Source organism: Cornus florida, unplaced genomic scaffold (genome assembly GCF_030987335.1).
Source record: "Cornus florida cultivar Cherokee Brave unplaced genomic scaffold, ASM3098733v1 CherokeeBrave_3.0.0_Hap2_Chr04, whole genome shotgun sequence".
Lineage (NCBI taxonomy): Eukaryota > Viridiplantae > Streptophyta > Magnoliopsida > Cornales > Cornaceae > Cornus > Cornus florida.
The window spans coordinates 73,375,273-73,395,725 of record NW_026775574.1 but is presented as its reverse complement, the minus strand read 5'-3'; the positions used below and the strand labels follow the sequence as shown (position 1 = coordinate 73,395,725).

General features: G+C 33.7%; 1 protein-coding gene across 2 annotated transcripts; it reads right to left on the bottom strand.

Annotated features, from left to right (window-relative positions):
• Nucleotides 1-3,138: 3,138 nt before the first annotated feature.
• LOC132303526 (uncharacterized) lies at nt 3,139-19,260 on the bottom strand. 2 transcript variants are annotated; one of them, XM_059800820.1, is made up of 3 exons: nt 18,900-19,260; nt 18,539-18,760; nt 3,139-3,814 (listed from the first exon to the last, which is right to left on the bottom strand). In XM_059800820.1, the coding sequence occupies exons 2-3, from the start codon at nt 18,663-18,665 to the stop codon at nt 3,456-3,458; spliced, it is 486 nt and encodes a 161-aa protein (XP_059656803.1). In that variant the 5' UTR covers nt 18,666-18,760; nt 18,900-19,260; the 3' UTR covers nt 3,139-3,455. The 2 variants fall into 2 exon arrangements, with proteins under 2 accessions (XP_059656803.1, XP_059656802.1); XM_059800819.1 differs by having other exon boundaries at nt 18,539-18,670.
• Nucleotides 19,261-20,453: the final 1,193 nt, after the last annotated feature.

The following is a 20,453-nucleotide window of genomic DNA, read 5'->3' as shown; positions in this document are numbered from 1 at the left end:
AAGTGGGATAAAAAACTCTACCTTGAGTGATTTCACGGTTTCGGAATTTTGTATTGAAGAGTTCTTCCATGTCCTCTGGAAGGAAATCCACAACAAGGACTGGAGATGGAGATGGAGATCGATGAAGATTCTTCTGGAGGATCATTGCGTTTTCGCTTCTATCTAGGAGTATATCTGCTTCAGGATCATAAGTTCGATCCTGATGGTTGGGTGAGTGTGGAGCCTCATATGTGGGTGGACGAGAAGTGGAGGATTCTCCTATGTTACGGCCACAATTAGAGCTAGTTCATATAACAAAGATTAATGTGATGTCCAGCAGAAAAACTGGTTTCTTAATGGTACTCAATACTTGGTGTACAACAGCAACAGCTGGAGGTGCACCTCCCCGGTAAGATGAACCGATCAGTGGCTGCTACTCTCCATTGTAGTTCCTTGATCCTGATTTCCATTCCTTAGCCCTGTCACATTTACATACAATATTGTCATTCAGGTAAAATGCACACACTTGTATGGATACAACTCATGTTTAATTGATGCTAATGCATGAATTGCAGAGGGTCAGCTGTTATTTTTCTAACTATAAGCTTTGATTATTGTCCTAGTGTCGTCATCATTAATATCATCATGGAAAATGATAAGAGAACCAAACCAAACAACCTAATAAAAGGTCAAATTTAACGTGGCTTAGCCACGTCAGATTATTTTCTAAAAAGATAACTCCTACCTCTTCCCTTCTCTCTCCACTCTTCCTCTAATTCTCGATTTTCCTTTTGTATTCAATCTTATCTTTGATTTTGGTTTTGTCTCTCTTTTGATTTCGTAAAATTGAAGATAAAATAAAAAAAAAATTAAATTTCTTCATGTTTTGCAAATACCGAATCACAAAACCAAAACAGAACAAAAAAAGACAAAGAAAAAGAAAATAAAAGTTACAGCTGTTGTTTCTCTCCTTCAAATTTTGTATCCATAAAAATCAAATAGAAACTTTGAGAAAATTCATCCGTTTCTCTTCTCTGGATTAATGACAACTCTTGTGTAGATATTTACTTACCAAAAAAAAAAAAAAAAAAATTTGCATAGTTTTGATCTGGAATTGGAAAGATTTATTCTTGGAAGATTTATGAATAGAGAAAAGTAGGTAATCTTGAAAAATGAGCCGAGGATAAAGAATTTTGGATCTAGTTTCTAGAATACTTTTGATATGTGTATCTCAAGAGAGGAGATGTATAAGAAGAATTGGTAAAGAACCAGAGAGGAGAAAGAACGAAGAGGAAGAGAGAGAAAAAGAAAAAACTGGGAAAGAAAAGATCGATAATTTGATTGGATATTTATTTCAGTAGAAACGTTCAGTTTCTCTATCACTTCTCTATCATCATATAACAAAGATATCTGACAGCATTAATCTGACTTATAACAAAGAGCGAAGGAAGTGATCATCAAGATGAGACTTGAGTATCTATATTAAGTTGATCTGACGGGTTAAGATGAGGGTATCCTATCGATAGGATAAGATCTGGATCTCATCTTTACGCACAGATTGATGATCTGTGCGATCAGAAGATGAAAAAGTGGTACTCATATGTGCGAATAGAAGCAGGAAAAAGTGGTACCCATATGTTATGGTGGGTCTGTAGAGTAGTTGGGTTAGGGTAGGATTAGTTTTATTTTGTTTGTTATATATATGTTAAGGTCTGTAGAGTTCCTTAGAGAACTCGTACACAGGTAAAGATGAAAAAAACAAGGAAAAGAAACAGAGAGGAAACAGGGCGAAAGAAACAGAGAGAAAGAGGAAGAAAGAGAGAGAAGAAGGAGAAGGGTGGTGAGGCCGGACCAAGGGGCAGAGGTAGGAGATTATTTGGTGGCGTGAATTAGGACCGGGGCGTCAATGGCGACCCAAAAGCCGCCGACATTAAGAATTATATTGGAGAAGAAGGGTGAAGAGTTTCCGATCCAAAACTCTTAGAGGCAAGTCTTCATTCTACTCATCCTCGCTGATTTCGTGTTCGGCTTTAGGGCTGATTTCGTGTTCGGCTTTAGGGAGTTAATTACAGATTAAATTAAATCTTTATATGTTGAAAACGGATCATAGCAGAGAAATAAATAAAGGTATGTATATATTTATATATATATTCATGATCTTAGTTGTTGCTTATTGATTTTAAGCGCATCTATGAATGTTTCAATTGCGAAAAATCATGAACAGTGTTTAGTATGGACTATTGGGATGCTCTGCAACTTAGATACAGACCTTAGGAATCAACTTGATTGAAGAAACCAACTTGATTGTTTTGGGTTTGGGTTTAATGCCGAGGGTCTTCTGTGGAGACGGCCAACTACAGAGGTATATCATATCCATGGCCCATCTGTGGGGTTTGTGTTTAATGAATTGGTGATGGTTTGACAATCCATTTTATTTCATATACTTGTGCAAAAATATATATATTTCATATAATTACTCATACTGCTTCCTATTCCTGTACCTTTTATCATTTTCTTTATGTACTTTGGTACGCATATTGGATTTAATTGACTTCGCTTATTTTGAGTACATAACAGTGTTGGTTTATTTTGAGTTGCAAGTTATGTATTTAATATATATTTTATGACAGTACAAGGATTTTACTGAGTTGCAAGGTATGTATTTAACATCTATTTTATTTTCATAATGTTGCAACATTATTGGTAGAGGTTATTATGTGATATAATTCATGCTTACGTTGTAGTTATAATTTTTCTTGCACTTCAATAAAGTGTATAGTTTAAAAATAACTGTAGTTAAGGCTAGTGTTGAAACCAGTACAGTGGTTATGGACTAGGAGCGGCGATACCGGAATGGTGTGCAACTAAATGTTTAATCCATGAAAATTTGGTGCAAATTTTTTTCCTACAATAGCTTTGGCTGTAAGAGGAATTTTATTTCTACTCAAAAGCCAATAATTTGCATATTAGCATGGAAGCAGTAATCTGAGCAATTAATTACAAAAATATTCTTGTTTCTGTTGTGAAGATGAAGCCCTTAACTGAAAAGACAAAATAAAAAGAAACACACAATCAGGCTTATGATCATCACATCAAAGTTTTAGCTTTAAGCCTTTGAAAGATACATCATCTTCGTATCAATAGTATTAACAAAAAACAAATAGGAAAAGATAACATATATATCATTATATTGAACCTTTGATTTCAAACATAAACTTTGAACAAGCATCAAAACACAAAGGGACAATTCCCAATTCAAGATGGTACTATAGGTCCACAATGCTATCATCATCTACCATCGTCATCATCCTTACCTTAATTATATATGAATAGGGTTAACCACATGAATTCTCTCTCCAATTAATATATCTACCAACCTGCCCCATATCTAAAACATGAAAACATGCCCCCATATCTAACGTCACAGCAAATACCCAAGCATGGTGACTCCATACTGAACCCCAGTCAAAGACTTATCATTTGAGCTCGAGATGTGAGACATAATGTGCACGTTTCTTTTCGAGTGCCTCTAACTTTGCTGGTAGTGTCTCTAACATTATTTTTATTGCCGCTATCTCTTCATCTAGCTTAGAAAGGGTGGAAAATGTGCCATCAATTTCCACATCTTCATCTTCATCCTTTTTCGTACTTTTCACACTGCAGAATTCCTCAACCACCTCATCAGAGCTACCAAGAATAGTCACATATGATTTTGTGCCCACATCTTTGTCTTCATTCTTTTTCATACTTTCCACAGTGCAGTCTTCTTCAATAATCTCATCAGAGTCATCACGAATAGTCACAGATGACTTTGTGCCCAGTGAAGGTATACTTCCTAATAAACATCAACCGAGTCGAGAATATAATTCCGTATTACATATATGGCTTTATAAAACAATTAATTCAATACTATAGTACTTTATTGCATAGGAATCTCTTAATTAAGTAATATACTAATATTTAATGTTGAAAATAGGACTGACAAAATTTTAGAGTTTTTCTCTCCTTTTTATTTATTTTATAATTTAGTGTTTTTCTCATTTCTTCATTGGATAAGCATTGTTCTCTTATGACTTATTATTATGTTACCATCAAGATTTAAGGCTTGAATATATTCTAAAAGCTCTTCACTATCCACAAATTTTAAACTTAAATTATAACTATATTAAGCAGTTGTGATTGAAGGAACCATATATTTAATTGAAAACTATAGTTTCGCCTGAAAACATAACTGATATATTTATAAGGTGTATTTTTTTAACTAAACAAATAAATATAATGTTTCATTCATTACCAAATCTTGACAAAAATTTCTCTCGACACCCTTTTTTTTCTAGAAATTTTTTGAAGTACTATGAAAGAAGGATAGGGGAAGATCACATGAAATTTGACTCAGAGAGGTGGTGATGTTGAAGTTGGGGAGGTCATATAAGTCAAAATTAAATGCATAATCAATTATGGTTTTCTTGCTACAATTTTTTTTTCCTAATTTTTTAAAATTATTTATTAAAATATACCGTCAAAATACATGAAAACATCTACAACATCAATTTCTTCTAAATTGTCATCTTCGATATTACTCACGCTTCACATGGGCAACAACAAACATTATGACGTCTTCCTATAACAAGTTAGTGTGAGATATTATTTATTTTTTGGCAATTATCGTAGACATAACAAGTCCAAGTTGAGTTGTAATTTAAATTACTTGTCCTACAAGTCATCGAGTTCAACATGAATTACACAACTGGGAAGGAGTTCAAATAACTTACCAAACTTGAAGAGTTTGTGAAGAAGAGGGTAAGGACACTACATTAGGAAGGAATATAAACAAGGTTGGACATTCTACACTTTCCATGTTAGTCTACAATTTCCGTAGAAAGAACCAAGGCTGAAGGAATTCAAAATCCAAGTCTGCCAACTTTGAACCGGTTCAGCTTCCTTGAATCGGTTCAAGATGTTCAAGTTTGAGTCACTGCCAAACTTGAACCAGTTAAGCTTTCTTGAACCGGTTCAAGATGTCCTATTTGCAATACAATTGTAGTTTCCTTATTCTGATATATTTCCCAGTTGGTCTAGAATTATACCAAATCCTATGCACGAAATTTACCTTATTTTCAGAGGGATAAGGTTATTCTATAATCTATATAAACCATGTCATATACATTGGTTTGGTTCACGGCTTTTACATTATAATTCAGATATTATTCAAAGCCTTAGGAAGTTTATTTCTCTCAGAAAATCAAAATTGATTTTACTGGTGTCTTCCTAGAACCCACATATATTCACCTAGTGAGTCTAGAGTTGTGGTGTTTGAATCCTGATCGTGATCATACAGTTGTATTAACATCGATCAGACAGAGCGGATCTTCTTCTACATCATTCAGACAATTGAAGAACAGAAGTAAACGCAGTCACACTTTGGAAGGATTGGAGCATTCGAGGAGTGCTATTTGATCTACCTGTTACTCTTCTACAAATATCAAGTGTAAGCCTGAGATCAAGTTGCTGTTGGACGGGGAGTCGCAAAGCTAGAGGATCGTCAGCGGTTGGTGTGGTGTAGAACGATAGGGTGTGAGCCAGAGTCCAAGTTCAGTATACTTTGTTCCAAGCATAGTGGATTGGTTTACTTTGGACTACACAAGTCCACGAGGTTTTGCCCATAACAGTTGACGTATTTTATCAACTGGGGTTTCCTCGCTAAAATCCTGGTATCATCTCTAACTTTATACTTTGCTTTATTTTATCTGCATGTGATTATCTGTTTAATTGCTAAAATATAAAATAAGTAAAGTAGTTCAGGACACAGATTTGTTTTACAAAACAAACAAAAACTTTCCTATATACATTTTGCTGCGTACGACTCACAATTTGGTATCAGAGCTAATCTCTATAAACTGAGTTGATCCTTGTTGGAAAGTTTAGTTTTGTTGTGTTTTTTAAAAATTGTTTTCAACATCATATCTTATGCGTTAAAAGGAGGTGGTTCTAATCAACGTGGTCCTTTATTTAAAGGAGATAATTACAATTTTTGGAAATCAAAGATGAGAGCCTATTTTCAAAATTCTGGTGGTAAAACTTGGGCAATAGTTGAATCTGGCTATACACCTCCAACAGTTGATACAACTGTGGATGGTAAAATAGTTAAAGAGTTAAAAGATACTTTTGCTTTTACTGCTTTTGAAACTGAGCGTAATGATGATAATGGCAAAGCTTTATATTCAATTATTAATTCTATTGTTCCATCTGAATATGCTAGAATTTCTGATTGTAAAACTGCTAAAGATGTTTGGGATATTTTGCAGGTTACTCATGAAGGAACTTCAAAAGTGAAGTTGTCCAAAATTCAGTTGCTCTCTTATAAATTTGGCAACATCGTGATGAAAGAAGATGAATCCTTTTTTGACTTTTATTGTAGTCTTCTTGAAATAATTTCTGAACTGCGTCACTTAGGGAAAAAAGTTAGTGATAGAAAAATCTGTGAGAAAATCTTAAGGTCTTTACCTAAAAGATTTCAGATTAGGGTTGAAACCATCTCTAAACATTGGGATTTGACTACCTGTCGAGTTGACGAGATGGTTGGTTCGTTAAAAACTTTTGAGATGCAGAATTTTGATTTAAATCAGAAAGAGAAAAATCTTGCTTTAAAATTTACACAGGTTGATTATGTGAATGATGACTGTGATGATGAAATTACATTCTTGTCAAGGCAATTTAGTCAAATTTTGCAAAGGCAACAGAGGAGAAGGAATAACAACAAGGCTAATCCTCAAAATTTTGACAAAACGTCAAAGTTTAGATTTAATGAAAAGAAAGTAGAAGAATCAAAAGAAACATAATTTACTTGCTGGAATTGTGGTGGCAAAGTTCATGTAGCCAATGTTTGTCTTAGTCCTAGGAAAGAACAAAAGGATAGGAATAAAGGAAAAACAATGAAAGTTTCTATGGTTGAAAATTCTACTTTAAGTGATAGTGATTCTCCTCAAGATGATTCTAATGATTTTTCTTATGTCGCTTTTCTTGATAGGGGTCCTCATGTCGTTCATTTATCTAACTCTGACAGTTCAGATAATGAAAAGAATGAAGTTCATGATGAACAGATTGAAGAAGCTGAAAAGGACGATGAAAGATTGAAGAAGATGATTAAAGAAACTATTGAGACCAAACAGGCAGTCAATAAGCTAGCAAAGGAGCTTATCCAAGCAAAAGGAGATAATGAAGATCTAAAGAAACAAATTGATGAAGGCAAAATGAAGGCTGTTGAAAGCGAGTCTGTCATCACTAAGCTTGAGAAACAGATCATTATTCTTGAGGATAAGGTAAGTGTTGCTAACTCATTAAAGGAATGTCTTGCTTTGAAAAATGATTATCTTGAAATTGAGTTGAAATCTGAAAGAGATAAACTGAAAGGGTTCAATATGAGTCAAAATAGTTTGAATAAGATAATCAACATGGGTAAGAATGTGAATGATAAAACAGGGTTAGGATTTGTTAAAGGTTCTCCTAGTAATCAAGGTAAAACAATGTTTGTTAAACCTACTATTACGTCTAAACCATGTTTGCCTGATGCATCACATTCTGCTATGTCTTATGTGCCTAAATTGTTGCATTGCACTTTTTGTGGGAAAAATGGACATAAGTATAACTCATGCCTTCATAGGAAAAAGAAAGATTTTTTTAAAATTGAGTCTCAAAATTTTCATGCTAAGAACAAGGCGCGTTCTAAAGGGAAAAAGAAATTGTCACCTAAGGTTTTTAGAACTGAAATTTTGCCTAAGAAAGAAGTAAATAGAGAAAAGAATTTCAGGAAGTAAGAGTGAGAACTGTGTGGATCAAAAAGTCTGATTTGATCAATTATGTGCCTGTTGAGTCCTTGGAACAAGTTTCCAAGAGGACTTTACCCTCAAACTGAGTTCTACAAAATTCAATGATCATGGCATATGTTTAAAACAAAAATTTTGTTGCCATTGGATCATTTGTTAGGGTTTGGTTAGGGTTTGATTTTCTGATCATGATCTTCTTTGTATGCATGTGAAAGTTCTTTTGAAAAATTTATGATCTATCTTTGAATGCAAATAGAGACACATGATAATTTGAATAAACATAGATTCTTAGTTTCAAATCTATACAGTGAAAGATGATTTGCATTGTTTAGGGGATTTTTAGATTTGAATTTCTTAAGTGCATAAACTTTTGTGCACTAGTCCATCTTTAAAAAGTTTGGTTGAAAATCTTTTGATCTGTTGACTAGGGTTTATTGTTTACAAAAGGTATAAAGGTTATTGTTTTAAAAAAAAAAAATAGGAGCTAAAAACAAAATAAAAAAGATTGAAAAAAATATTTAGCTTGAAAGAAAAAGAAGAAAAAAATGTTGAATAAATTGCTAAGGAAAAGGCTACCTATTGAGATTTGATCGAAAGCTCCCATTAAACTGTGAATTGAAGCGAAAAGTGGAGATGAGTTGAGTTGGGGAATTGCTAACTACTCTTTAGAGTGAAAGCCGCCTTGTTTAAAAAAAAATTGTTCAAAACAATTTTATCTTGATACTTTTTGATCAATAAGGTTTAGACAATGATCTGTTAAAATTTAACTGAAGATGGATTAGATTGGATTTCACACACACACATGAACTTGCTTGATTAATTTCTAAATCTTTCAGTAAAATTTGCAAGTTTGATTTCATGTTGTGATTACTTTTTGAGATTTGAAATTATTTGAAAAGTCTGTGGAGTCAAATATTTGTTTTCTGAGATAATTTTAAAATTTTCTGAAAGGGTTTTGAATCGTGTGTTGACTGGTTGGTTTTAATGATTGGTGATTTTGTTTTTAGGCTTATTATTAAAAAAAAAAAAAAACAAGAAAAAATTGAAAATTTTGAAAAATTCAAAAAGATTTTGATTTTTTAGGTTTTAAGTTTGTTTTGTTGCTAGTTTTAATTACTAATGTGTTAAAATTTTCTGGAAATTCATTAGAATACTTATTTTTCAAAAACAACGTTGTAGTTTCAAGACTGGAGGTCTTGAACTGGTTCAATAAGGGATGAACCAGTTCAAGCATGTCATTTGACCACAATCAAGTGACTGTCCATCTTGAACCAATTCAAGATTGTGGAACCGGTTTAAGTCTTGTGCACTAAAGTGCACTGCTCTTCTTGAATCGGTACAAGAAGGCTGAACCGGTTCAAGAGTACGGGATTTGGTTTTTAATACGAGCCTCAGGCTTCATTTTTGCATACCATACTCCATCTCTCTTACTCTCCTTCACTTAATATCAATACACCACTCATATATGTTCATATGTATCATATCAATTTCTTGTCATTCATCCATGATATATAATTTATCATTACATAGTGTATATGAGATTAAAAACAAGAATTGAATATTGTGAGGGTTGAAAGTTGACAAATGGGTTTGGATGAGTTTTATGGAGTTTGGGATTAGAAATTAGAGGACTGGTTAATCTTTTGCGTTGCTTGAAGAGAAGCTTGATTATACTTGGGGAAAGTATATTTGCATTGTCTTGATTGATTTTGGGGTGATTTGAAGATCAAAACAAGGTTTTCTATAAACACTTTTGGGATTGCACACCAATTCTTTGATAAAATTCCTGAAAGAGTTACAAGTTTCAAAGTGAGAATTTTTGTAAACAACATGCCTCCTAAATTGTCTACAGAAGCTAAAGGAAAAGGAATTGAGTCATTTAGACCACCAAAGAGGTCTAGAACCAGAATTTCTATTCAACAACCCCAAAGTGGTTCTCAAGCTCCAAGCATGGCTCCTATTCGATATCCTTCAGTTTCTAGCTAGAAGGATTGAATTTACAGCATCACATTTTTATAATGAAGAGGATTGGAAAGTGTATAACTCTGTTTACAAGGATGGGCCAATCAAAACAGAGAGAAATGTTAATCTACAGAAGCTACAAGACACTGCGGGACAAGCTCTAGTGAACTACATCAAAGCTCATCATTGGTTTTATTTCACTAGACTTGGCAAAGGCGTTTATTGTCCGGATATGATTAGCTATTTCTATGCTAATATCCGTGAAGTTCATGACTCCCACTTTGTTGCATCTCTGTTTGGAGTTGATCATACTGTTGAAAAGGAGGATATTGAAACTATCCTTGGTCTTCAGGACAGTCGTTTTTTTAGTGGACATACTCTGCCTTTGACAGTCTCGGGTCTTCATTTTTCCCGGATTGTTCCAAAGATATGTGTGCCAAACTCTTCACTGAACGGAGATAGTATTCCAGCTCGATTTCTGACAGATGAAACTGCTTTCTTCAATCTGTTTGCTATGGCAAATCTAGGCTACTTTGGGAAGAAGGATGAACTCTCTCTTGAGCGCGCACAAGTGCTTTATTTTCTTGCTAATAATGAGTATATTATACTTGGAGAGTCTATTGTGCAGCTTATGATAGCTCATTATAAGAAAAACTCGCGCAAGTACTTTTCTCCCTTTCCGATGATTATCATGGAAATTCTGAAAAAGAAAAATGTGTCAATTCCTCCAAGGGCTAATCATAAGACTATCATGACTGAGTTAGACCCTCGCGCTTTGAATAAGTCAAAAACTGCTCGTGAGAATGCTAGAAAGGTGAGGAGATCTATTGATGAGGGGCTGTCACCAGTTTCGGAATTTACTCAATTATTTTCTACAAGAGGGACTTTCATGAAATCCGGTGCCAATCTTATGTATTCTCATCTTCTTCGGCATCAAAATTCGTTATTTGAAAAGATGATGGTTGAGATTCGAGATCTCAAACTACAGATGACTTAGCTGAGAGGACAGCCATCTGGGGTTCCGGATGAGGATGTCTACAGGCCTGTGCCTCTAGATCCGTCTCTGCAAGCTGAAGATGAGGGAGATAATGAAGAGGGGGCTGAGTATACAAATGAGCATGAGGAGTATGAGGATGACGAAGTGAGTGGTGAAGACTAGAGATGATGTTTTCTTTTCTCTGAGTTGTTGAGGGGACATGGTGCTGCTTTTAATGTTATTTTTACATGCATCATGACATCATGGTTTGTTTAATTATTGCACAACTTGTCTCTGTTTTTGGATATTCCTGGAATATGTTTTCTTAGACTTTATGCTTATCTGAATTGTGCTTTAATTGACTTCATTATCTTGGAATTTACTGTGCTAGTATTCTTTCACTCTTTTGTCAATTTGTTACATAAAAGGGGGAGATAATTTTCTACCTATTAATGTGAGGAGGAGATAACATGAGGGAAGAAATAATTGGATATTGACTTCAGGGGGAGTTTTTAAATTTTTATTTATTAAAATTCACTGGTAGTTGTTGCTTGATAGTGTGCAGGAAACAGGTCAAGTTTTGAATCCAAGAAGAACAGTGTTCCTATTACCTTTAAGCAAATCATGTAATTTACTTTTCTGTTTTGGGTAGATTGCAAATATTGTTTTTAGGGTTTTGTCACGAAATTGCCAAAGGGAGAGATTGTGAGATATTATTTATTTTTTGGCAATTATCGTAGACATAACAAGTCCAAGTTGAGTTGTAAATTAAATTACTTGTCCTACAAGTCATCGAGTTCAACAGGAATTACACAACTGGGAAGGAGTTCAAATAACTTACCATACTTGAAGAGTTTGTGATGAAAAGGGTAAGGACACTACATTAGGAAGGAATATGAACAAGGTTGGACATTCTACACTTTCCATGTTAGTCTACAATTTTCGTAGAATGAACCAAGGCTGAAGGAATTCGAAATCCAAGTCTGCCAACTTTGAACCGGTTCAGCTTCCTTGAACTGGTTCAAGATATTCAAGTTTGAGTTACTGCCAAACTTGAACCGGTTCAAGATGTCCTGTTTGTAATACAATTGTAGTTTCTTTATTCTGATTTATTTCCCAGTTGGTCTAGAATTGTACCAAATCCTATACACGAAATTTACCTTATTTTTAGAGGAATTAGGTTATTCTATAATCTATATAAACCATGTCATATACATTGGTTTGGTTCACGGCTTTTACATTATAATTCAGATATTATTCAAAGCCTTAGGAAGTTTATTTCTCTCAGAAAATCAAATTTGATTTTACTGTTGTCTTCCTAGAACCCACATATATTCACCTAGTGAGTCTAGAGTTGTGGTATTTGAATCCTGATCATGATCATACAGTTGTATTAACATCGATCAGACAGAGCAAATCTTCTTCTACATCATTTAGACGATTGAAGAACAGAAGTAAACGCAGTCACACTTTGGAAGGATTGGAGAATTCGAGGAGTGCTATCTGATCTACCTACTACTCTTCTACAAATATCAAGTGTAAGCCTGAGATCAAGTTGCTGTTGAACGGGGAGTCGCAAAGCCAGAGGATCGTCAGCGGTTGGTGTGGTGTAGAAAGATAGAGTGTGAGCCAGAGTAAAAATTCAGTATACTTTGTTCCAAGCATAGTGGATTGGTTTACTTTAGACTACACAAGTCCACGAAGTTTTTCCCATAACAGTTGACGTATTTTATCAACTGGGGTTTCCTCGCTAAAATCCTACTGTAATCTCTAACTTTTTACTTTGCTTTATTTTATCTGCATGCGATTATCCGTTTAATTGCTAAAATATAAAATAAGTAAAGTAGTTCAGGACACAGATCTGTTTTATAAAACAAACAAAAACTTTCTTATATACATTCCGTTGCGTATGACACACAGTTAGTATAAAACATGAAGGTGAGTAATGGTTTGCTATCAAAGATTAGAGGTTATTTATGGCAATTCTAGTCTTCTCATAATGCTTTGGGCTGTCAGATTCTTTTAACTAGTGAAAGTGGTTATAGTTATTATTATTTTTTTCTTGTCATATAATTTTTTAGTTTATCAAATATATTAATTCAAAAAATCTTGTCTATTGTTCTTAAAAATCCATAGAAATAAGCCAATTCTAAGAGTAAATAAATTTGTCTATATGTATGTAATGTACAGACATTGAAACAAATACTAGTAATATATGTTACTCTCTTAAATTGGTTCATGAATCATGATCATGCCTATATAGAGTATATCTGGTCAATAGATTTCTGCACGCTACATTATTGTATGGAATAATTTAGCCATCTTCTACCAAAACCAAAGAAGTAAACAGAAAATTTTAAAAAAATAATTCCAACTTAGTTCTCTTGGGATTTGGCAAGTTTACCTTAACTAAGAGTGATGAACGCTGAAAAGTGCGCATTTAAACCCCTTAAGCTTAGGTATTCTAGAATCTTTATCTATTTTATTTTCCCGCTTTAGATTAATTTTGTATTATTCTTATTTTTAGGTACTTATCCCCAAAATAAGCTAACTCACCTAAATAAGAGCATAATTGAAGCAATCTTGAGATGAATCAAAGAAAGGAGCAAAGTGGGAGCAAAAGGAAGCAAGTGGTGGAAATTCAGCAAGTTCGATCGATCTCAGAAAATATTCGATCAATCGAAAGTTCATCGATCTCAGCATTCTAAGATGGATCCAAGCTCTGTTGTCCTTATCCAAAGATCCCACAAAGTTCAATCGATCCAACTTTATTCCAATTGATCGAAAAGATTCCATCTTATCCACTTGTACCACCTTACCTACCACATTTGTCTCTTTCCTAAAAATATCTTCAAAATATCTCAGATTTGTTTTTATCCAAAAAGGCGCCGCCATAGAGGATCGATCCAGCTTAAATTTGATAGATCTCAGCCATATTTGATCGATCTCACCACAAGTTTGATCGATCGAACTTTCCAAAACCCGAGAAAATCTAATTTCCAACTCATTAAAAGTTGTCTCATATCCAATCATTAGAAGGAATATTGGTGTACGAGCCTAGCTCATTGGGGGTAATATTCAACCTACTTATATAAGGAATATGAGCCATTCTTGAAAAAGAGGAGATGTATACACTAGAGACACAATTTATATATTCTTAGGGAGGAAGAAAAGAATAAAGGAGGCTAGAGACACAAGCTTGGAGTTCTTCCATCAACCAAGAAGAGTTCCAATCTCTACCATGGAGTTAGCCCTTGAGGGTTGGAGAACACCATCCATGAGTGGCTAAACATCCTCTTGGGGCTAGAGTTAACCCTAAGCATGTTTTCTATATCTTGATTTATGTATTTTTGAGGGGATTTGTATTGTGATAGATGTTTTGACATATTTATATACATAGATCTTGTTTATTCAATGATTTATGTGATTTAATGCTTCCAATTGATCATTTCATTCTATCTATATGTCTATGTATGCTAGAAGAGATGTTCATATGTTTATCTCTATTTCTTGTGTTATTGATGCATGTCTATGTGTATTAATGCCATAGATCTAGAGATTGTCAAGACATAGTGCTTAATGGAATGCTCTTGTGGTTTATTTGATGGTTCATACTCATTTCTTAATAGATTGTACCTCTCCCTTAGTTTAATTAGTTTAATTTCATGTCATTAGCTTAATTGTAGTGTAGTTGTAGTTTAGGTGTTAAATGAGATGACAATCCATGCTTATTGTTTGATGTTCCATACTTATGAAAGCATGTAGCATATATCTCTAACCTTGTAATGCGTTTGGATTGTGAGCTTAAAGAAATGATTAATGGCTTGGTTTGATATATTGTGCTATCCACCATGTTACTTAGACAATATATGCTTAATTTGTCATCCATGCTTGTTGAAACAACCACACACACACATTATGTTGCGATACATGTTTTCCCCCTCATTAATCATTCGTTAAGGATTTAGAAAAGTTATGCTTAGTGGTGATCTCTAAATCCCAAGATCTCTCTCTTATTTTCTCTCTATTACATGCAATTGCCTATTTTAGTTTAAATTGCATCTTAGTGTAATTCAACTACCAACCAATCTTTTGATCACTCGACCTACTAACCCTAATCTCGATTCCACAACCAAATACGGCCCACCAATTCCTTAGGACGGTCCCTACTCGCCCTAACTATATTTTTAGTGAAAGGTAGTAGTAGCAATTTCTAAATGTAAAACTTAATCACATTCATCATAGCCCTACACCACTATCTTTCGGTGCACAAACTTTGGATTGGGGACAGCACAACAACCAAAGAGTATCTCCAACCCAATGCTATTTGGGTTGTTATTTGTAAAATATAGCAGATGGGCTTCAAATGGGCTCTCCAACGGACTATCATTTCGCCTGCCAAATTTTAACTTTGCCAATTCAAGTGCCAATTGTAGCACAAGAAATGGCAATTGCTATTTGTGAACCCGCTACTATTTCGCTCATATTCTAGGGCAACAGAGAGAGAGATAGATGAGAAAAGCGGCAACAGACGACGACTAACGACAAAGAGAGAGAAGAGAACGACTGCTATTTCTCGATCAAACCCTACCACCAGTGTCCCGATCAGAGCTCGACCTCAGCCCTACCCTCCTTTCTCCCTCTCTTTCTCTCCTACACCACACATTCTCTCCTCAAACCATAGACAACTCGCCTACACCATAGCCACTCCTCCATCGCTTTGAAACTCTAGAAGGAAGCAATAGGTATGAAATCTATATATTTGCATGTGTGTATATATATATATATATATATATATATATATATATATATATATATGTATGCTTTCTGATTTTAAAATTTTCAATTTCATTCTAAAATTCGACACGGGCTTTGTATTTGGGATCCAGATTTCTCGCTCTGTGCATATGTTTTGTGTTGATTTGATTTACATGTGTGTGTATATGTATTTTGCAATTTTCAATTCAATTCAATATTTGTTGATTTGCAAAAATTAGAGGGTTTTGACTCGAAATTTAAGTTGGTTTTTTTTTTTTCTTTTCAAACTTGTATGCTTTTTATATCTAATTGAACTAAAATGGAGAGGGATTTCTTGGGTTTAAGCTCAAAAGAATCTAATTACGGTTATGATTTTTACATCTATGACTTGTATTTATGTGTTGATGTGGGGCTACACAATTTAGACACATTGACAGAAATTATATGGTATCTAATATCATTCATAATGGTGCTTGGGCTGTCCAGATTGATTTACCTGATGAAGTCTGTTTTGGGTGCTTTATTTGCTTTTACAATTTGAAATTTTTGGTCAAGTGGAAATTTAACATTACACAATAGCAGAAAAGACTCTTATGAATATGCTGTCAGGATTATATTTGGTATATGCTAACATATCTCAATCTTAGATTGGAAGATTTGTTGACTATCTGCAATTGACGACAATTCAGATTGTATAGCTTTCTGCTGCACATTCAGAAAATGTTTCTATATGAGTGGTTTTGATAAAAGGCTTGCTGAAGTAATATATTTTGAAGATCAGAGAGAAGCTGCCTGCTCATGTATTGATTAGATTTGGTTTTTAGACTAATAAGTTTCCTAATCTTTTGGTTTGTTTTGATGTCTTTTTGCTAGGAGTGAAATGTATCCATTCCTATTTATGTATTGGAGTTTATCTCCTTGTGTAATTGTATTATTATTGTTATATTTATAAAAACAAGCCATTCAGTGAAAAAAAAAAAAAGCAACGAACTTACAGTGAGTTATTGTGGACTTACTATATGAACTTTTTTTTTTATCTTTTAGTTTTTTATGATGATTTTCTATCATAAGATACAATGAATTTTCTTGAATGCATGTAAATGGAAGTATTCTTTCTTATAAATGAAAGCCAAGCAAAAGTATTCATTAGTTATACTTGTTTGAGACTTGTAATTTTTTTTTTTTTTTTTTTTTTTTTAAAAAAAAAAAAAAAACAAAACAAAACAAAACAAAAATGAAGTTCTAATTTTGAAGTCTCTTTATGCAAATTGGTTGATGAGTTCCTTTTACATTTTTTCCATATTCTATCAAAAAATGATAGTTGGGAATGGTAGTTGAAAAAAAAAAATGGTGGTTGTGTTAAAAAATAGAATTTTGAATAGAATGCGTCATTAGAGCAAAATTGCTAAAATGTAACATTTTGACACTGTAGCACCTGTCAAAATATAGATTTGACATGCGAAAATAGTTTTTAGCACTGGATATGCTCTAAACCCTCTCACACTTCATTGAGTATTTCTGGTCAATAGATTTTTATTCTCTTTTTTTTTCTTCAATTTATTTTCTACTTGTGCTTTGAATAGTTTAAATTTGCTTAAAGCTTTCCTTGGTTCATAATAAGTAAAAAGTATGCTAGGCCAAAAAGAGTACAATAATCTACATAGGTAATAAAATATTTTGTATATTTTTAAGATCACGCAATTCACTATGAATAAATTTGCAAAGGTTCCGTTGATCATTCAAAAAATTTAAATGATCTTCTTGAGATATTTGATTTCATACACATGTCAAATAAATAATTCTTTTCATAGATGTTTTAGAAATTAAATCTAAATTTATTAGTCTTTGTAAGAAAAAATAATTAAAATGCCACACATCAAGAGATTCAATAATTAAGTAGAAGAGAACTTTCAAAAAAATTAAAAATAAAAAATAATTTAAGTGGAAGAGACATATCGTTAAATAGTTCTAAAGCTACATTTAGTTTGAAAAGGCCCTCACAAATAGCTTTATCATACAAACCTTCCATTTTTTTATTTTTATTTTTATATTTTAATTAATCAAGACTTTAAATATAGTTTAAATTGAATTACTGAAAAAATTATATAAATTTGTATTATATTGCTATTCACATAGTACGTACCAAACAAAGAAGTTAATGGAGAAATTTAATGCCCAACTTAAGGAGACTTATTACCAATTGGAATCATCTTTTAGGACCTTGCTTTTGCCTTTGTTTTTAGCGCATAGGAAGACCGTCTATTTTTTTGTTATGTAGAGGTTGAACCGGACTTGAATTTAGCTGATTTTTGCTAGTTTTCTTATTTTTCACACCAAAATTTGACAGTTTTTCAGATTCGACCGTATATTGGTCATGCATAGAATCTTACTATATTGGTCATGCAAGAAATTGACGTTAAATTAAGTTTTCAAAAGTCTATAAAAACATGTTTTCCCACGTAAGAATTTCACTGTTTTTTGCATACAAAATTCTAATTTAATTGAGAGCCATTTTTGTAAGATTTTTTAGTATTTTTCATTGAGAGCATACACACTATACACACAAGTGATTTAGGATATTGTTCTTATTACGATTGAAGTACGAGTTTGAAAATATCATCTATATCGATCAGAGAAAGCAAAATTCATTCCTTCTACAACAAATATAATGTTTCATTCATTACCAAATGTTGAAAAAAAAAAATTTATGTTGACACCTTATTTTTCTAGAAAAATTCTGAAGTATTATGAAAGAATGACAAGGGAAGACAACATGAAATTTGATTCAGATCGGTGGTGAGGTCTAAGTTGACGAGGTCGCCGCAAGACAACATTAAAAGCACAATCAATTATGATTTTTCTTGTTACAAGTTTTTTTTTATTTTTTGAAATTATTTATTAAAGTATACAGTCATAACACATGAACACCTACAACATCAAATTTTCCAAATTATAGTTTTAGGTATTACTCACTCTTCACATACTCAACAACGTAACATGATTAATTTTTTATAATAGAAGGGAGTGTAATAAAACTTACCAATTTGATAGTTACCTAGATGTTGTGGTGGTCTCTCTTTAAGTTCATCCAACCTTATTGTTAGTGTCTCTAATTCCTTTGTCACTGCATCTACTTCTGCTTCAAGCCTTTCAATCTCTTTATCCATTGAAGCTAGTTCGAAAAGGGCAGGACAATAATCAGCGCCATAAAAATAAAGAACTCAGATAGCTTGATGCTTTTGTTGTCTCGGTTTCTGTTATCCTGCACCATTCTTATCATCAAGTCCTCTAACTAAATATAATTCTAACTAAATATAAATCATATTACATACCAATCACACAACGATGTCCAAAAACAAAAATGATAACTTTATCCTAATACGACCAAGTATAGAACTTACCGGCAAAATCACCAGTGAAAGCTTCTGCATACATTTGGTTAATTTCATCCATAAGCGACTTTTTTTTCATGTTCAGTACATATACCTTTACTTGAACCATTACAATCTCGTCATGTGGTAGTGCCAAGGGCCACCCTTTCCGTAGTAAAGGAAGAATCTGACAAGCAACCAAAAATTAAAGAGTTTGGCTCTAGCACATTGTTAATGTAACTGAAACAAAATTTGCACAAGACACATGAAACCATCATTTGAAGTATGAATGTAATATTGCAGGATGTTAATGTAAATTTATTGTTTTAAAGTATTTTTTCTTATAAAAAAAAATATAAAATAAAAAAATAAAAAACAAATTGTAGAAGTAAGGTACCGAATGACCATAAGGCGGTTGATGGTGGTGGGCATCAGCGTAGCGCAATTAAGAAAAAGCAGCGTAGCGTAGTGCAAAGATATTTTTTCTTGTAGTTGTTGGTGGTGGGCATCAGCGTAGCGCAATTAAGGCGCAGGTCAAATTGACATTCAGAACAATGGAAAATGAAGCCGTCACATTTCATCCCGCAGGGATTGCAGTGAGGTACCGAATGACCATAAGGCGGTTGATGATCAGGATCCCTAGATTCTTCGTAAGGTGTTTGAGCGAAAAGAGTGGGGGGATGTTTGGTGTGAAAGGGGTGCCGTATCTCTTGCGCCAATCCAACACATGATTTGCAAACGTAATGTTTGCATTTTGTGCAACCATAGAAATCACCCGAGATTTTGTTTTCGCAACCATTGCAAGTCATTTGATCCCCTTCTTTACGTTTCTGTTGGTCGGGTCTCAAGTAATGCCAATGGCTGAAATGTATAATCTGCTTCTCCATCTCTGTTTCTTTGATTCGAAGAGAATTGAATGGTAATTACTATGGGAAGCCAACTCTGAACAGACCACTAGTAAGCTGAAGCCCAATTGCAATTGGAGACATACAGTAATCTGAAGTATTGTGGATAAGGCTACTATGTGCTGTCACTTTTTTATTGGGCACTGGAATTACATCTATCATTTTATCAGCTGAAATGGGATCACACCAAGTTTTTTTTTTTTGAAAAAAAAAAAACCCATGGGATAACACTAGTAACCAGGACGCCGTATAACTCGAGGGCAAAAATATAATTTTATTTTTCTGTCAACATTTGGTTCAGAGAGTGCCTTTAAGGCCCTCTTTGATGATATTCATTTTATCAGCTGAAATGGAATCAGGGGATGAGGTTTGTTGCTAAACGACCTAAGCAAGCATAGATGCCGTATCTCTGGCGTTTCTGTCAAGTAATGCCAATGGCTGAAATGTACAATCCGCTTCACCATCTCTGTTTCTTTTGATTCGAAGAGAATTGAGTAGTAATTAGTCTGGGAAGCCAACTCTGAACAGACCACTAGTAAGCTGAAGCCCAATTGCAACTGGAGGCGTACAATAATCTAAAGTATTGTGGATAAGGCTACTATGTGCTGTCACTTTTTAATTGGGCACTTGGATTACATCCATCATTTGGTTCACAGTGTGCCTTCAAGTTTCTGTTCGG

What these genes read in the sequence shown, in the direction of transcription:
- LOC132303526 (XM_059800819.1), bottom strand. Translation starts at nt 18,999, where the DNA reads ATGGTTCAAGTAAAGGTATATGTACTGAACATGAAAAAAAAGTCGCTT. An exon ending in TTTCACTGGTGATTTTGCCG is followed by an intron (nt 18,671 to 18,899) that starts GTAAGTTCTATA and finishes TTTTCGAACTAG; the next exon opens with CTTCAATGGATAAAGAGATT. An exon ending in TCTAGGTAACTATCAAATTG is followed by an intron (nt 3,815 to 18,538) that starts GTAAGTTTTATT and finishes GATGTTTATTAG; the next exon opens with GAAGTATACCTTCACTGGGC.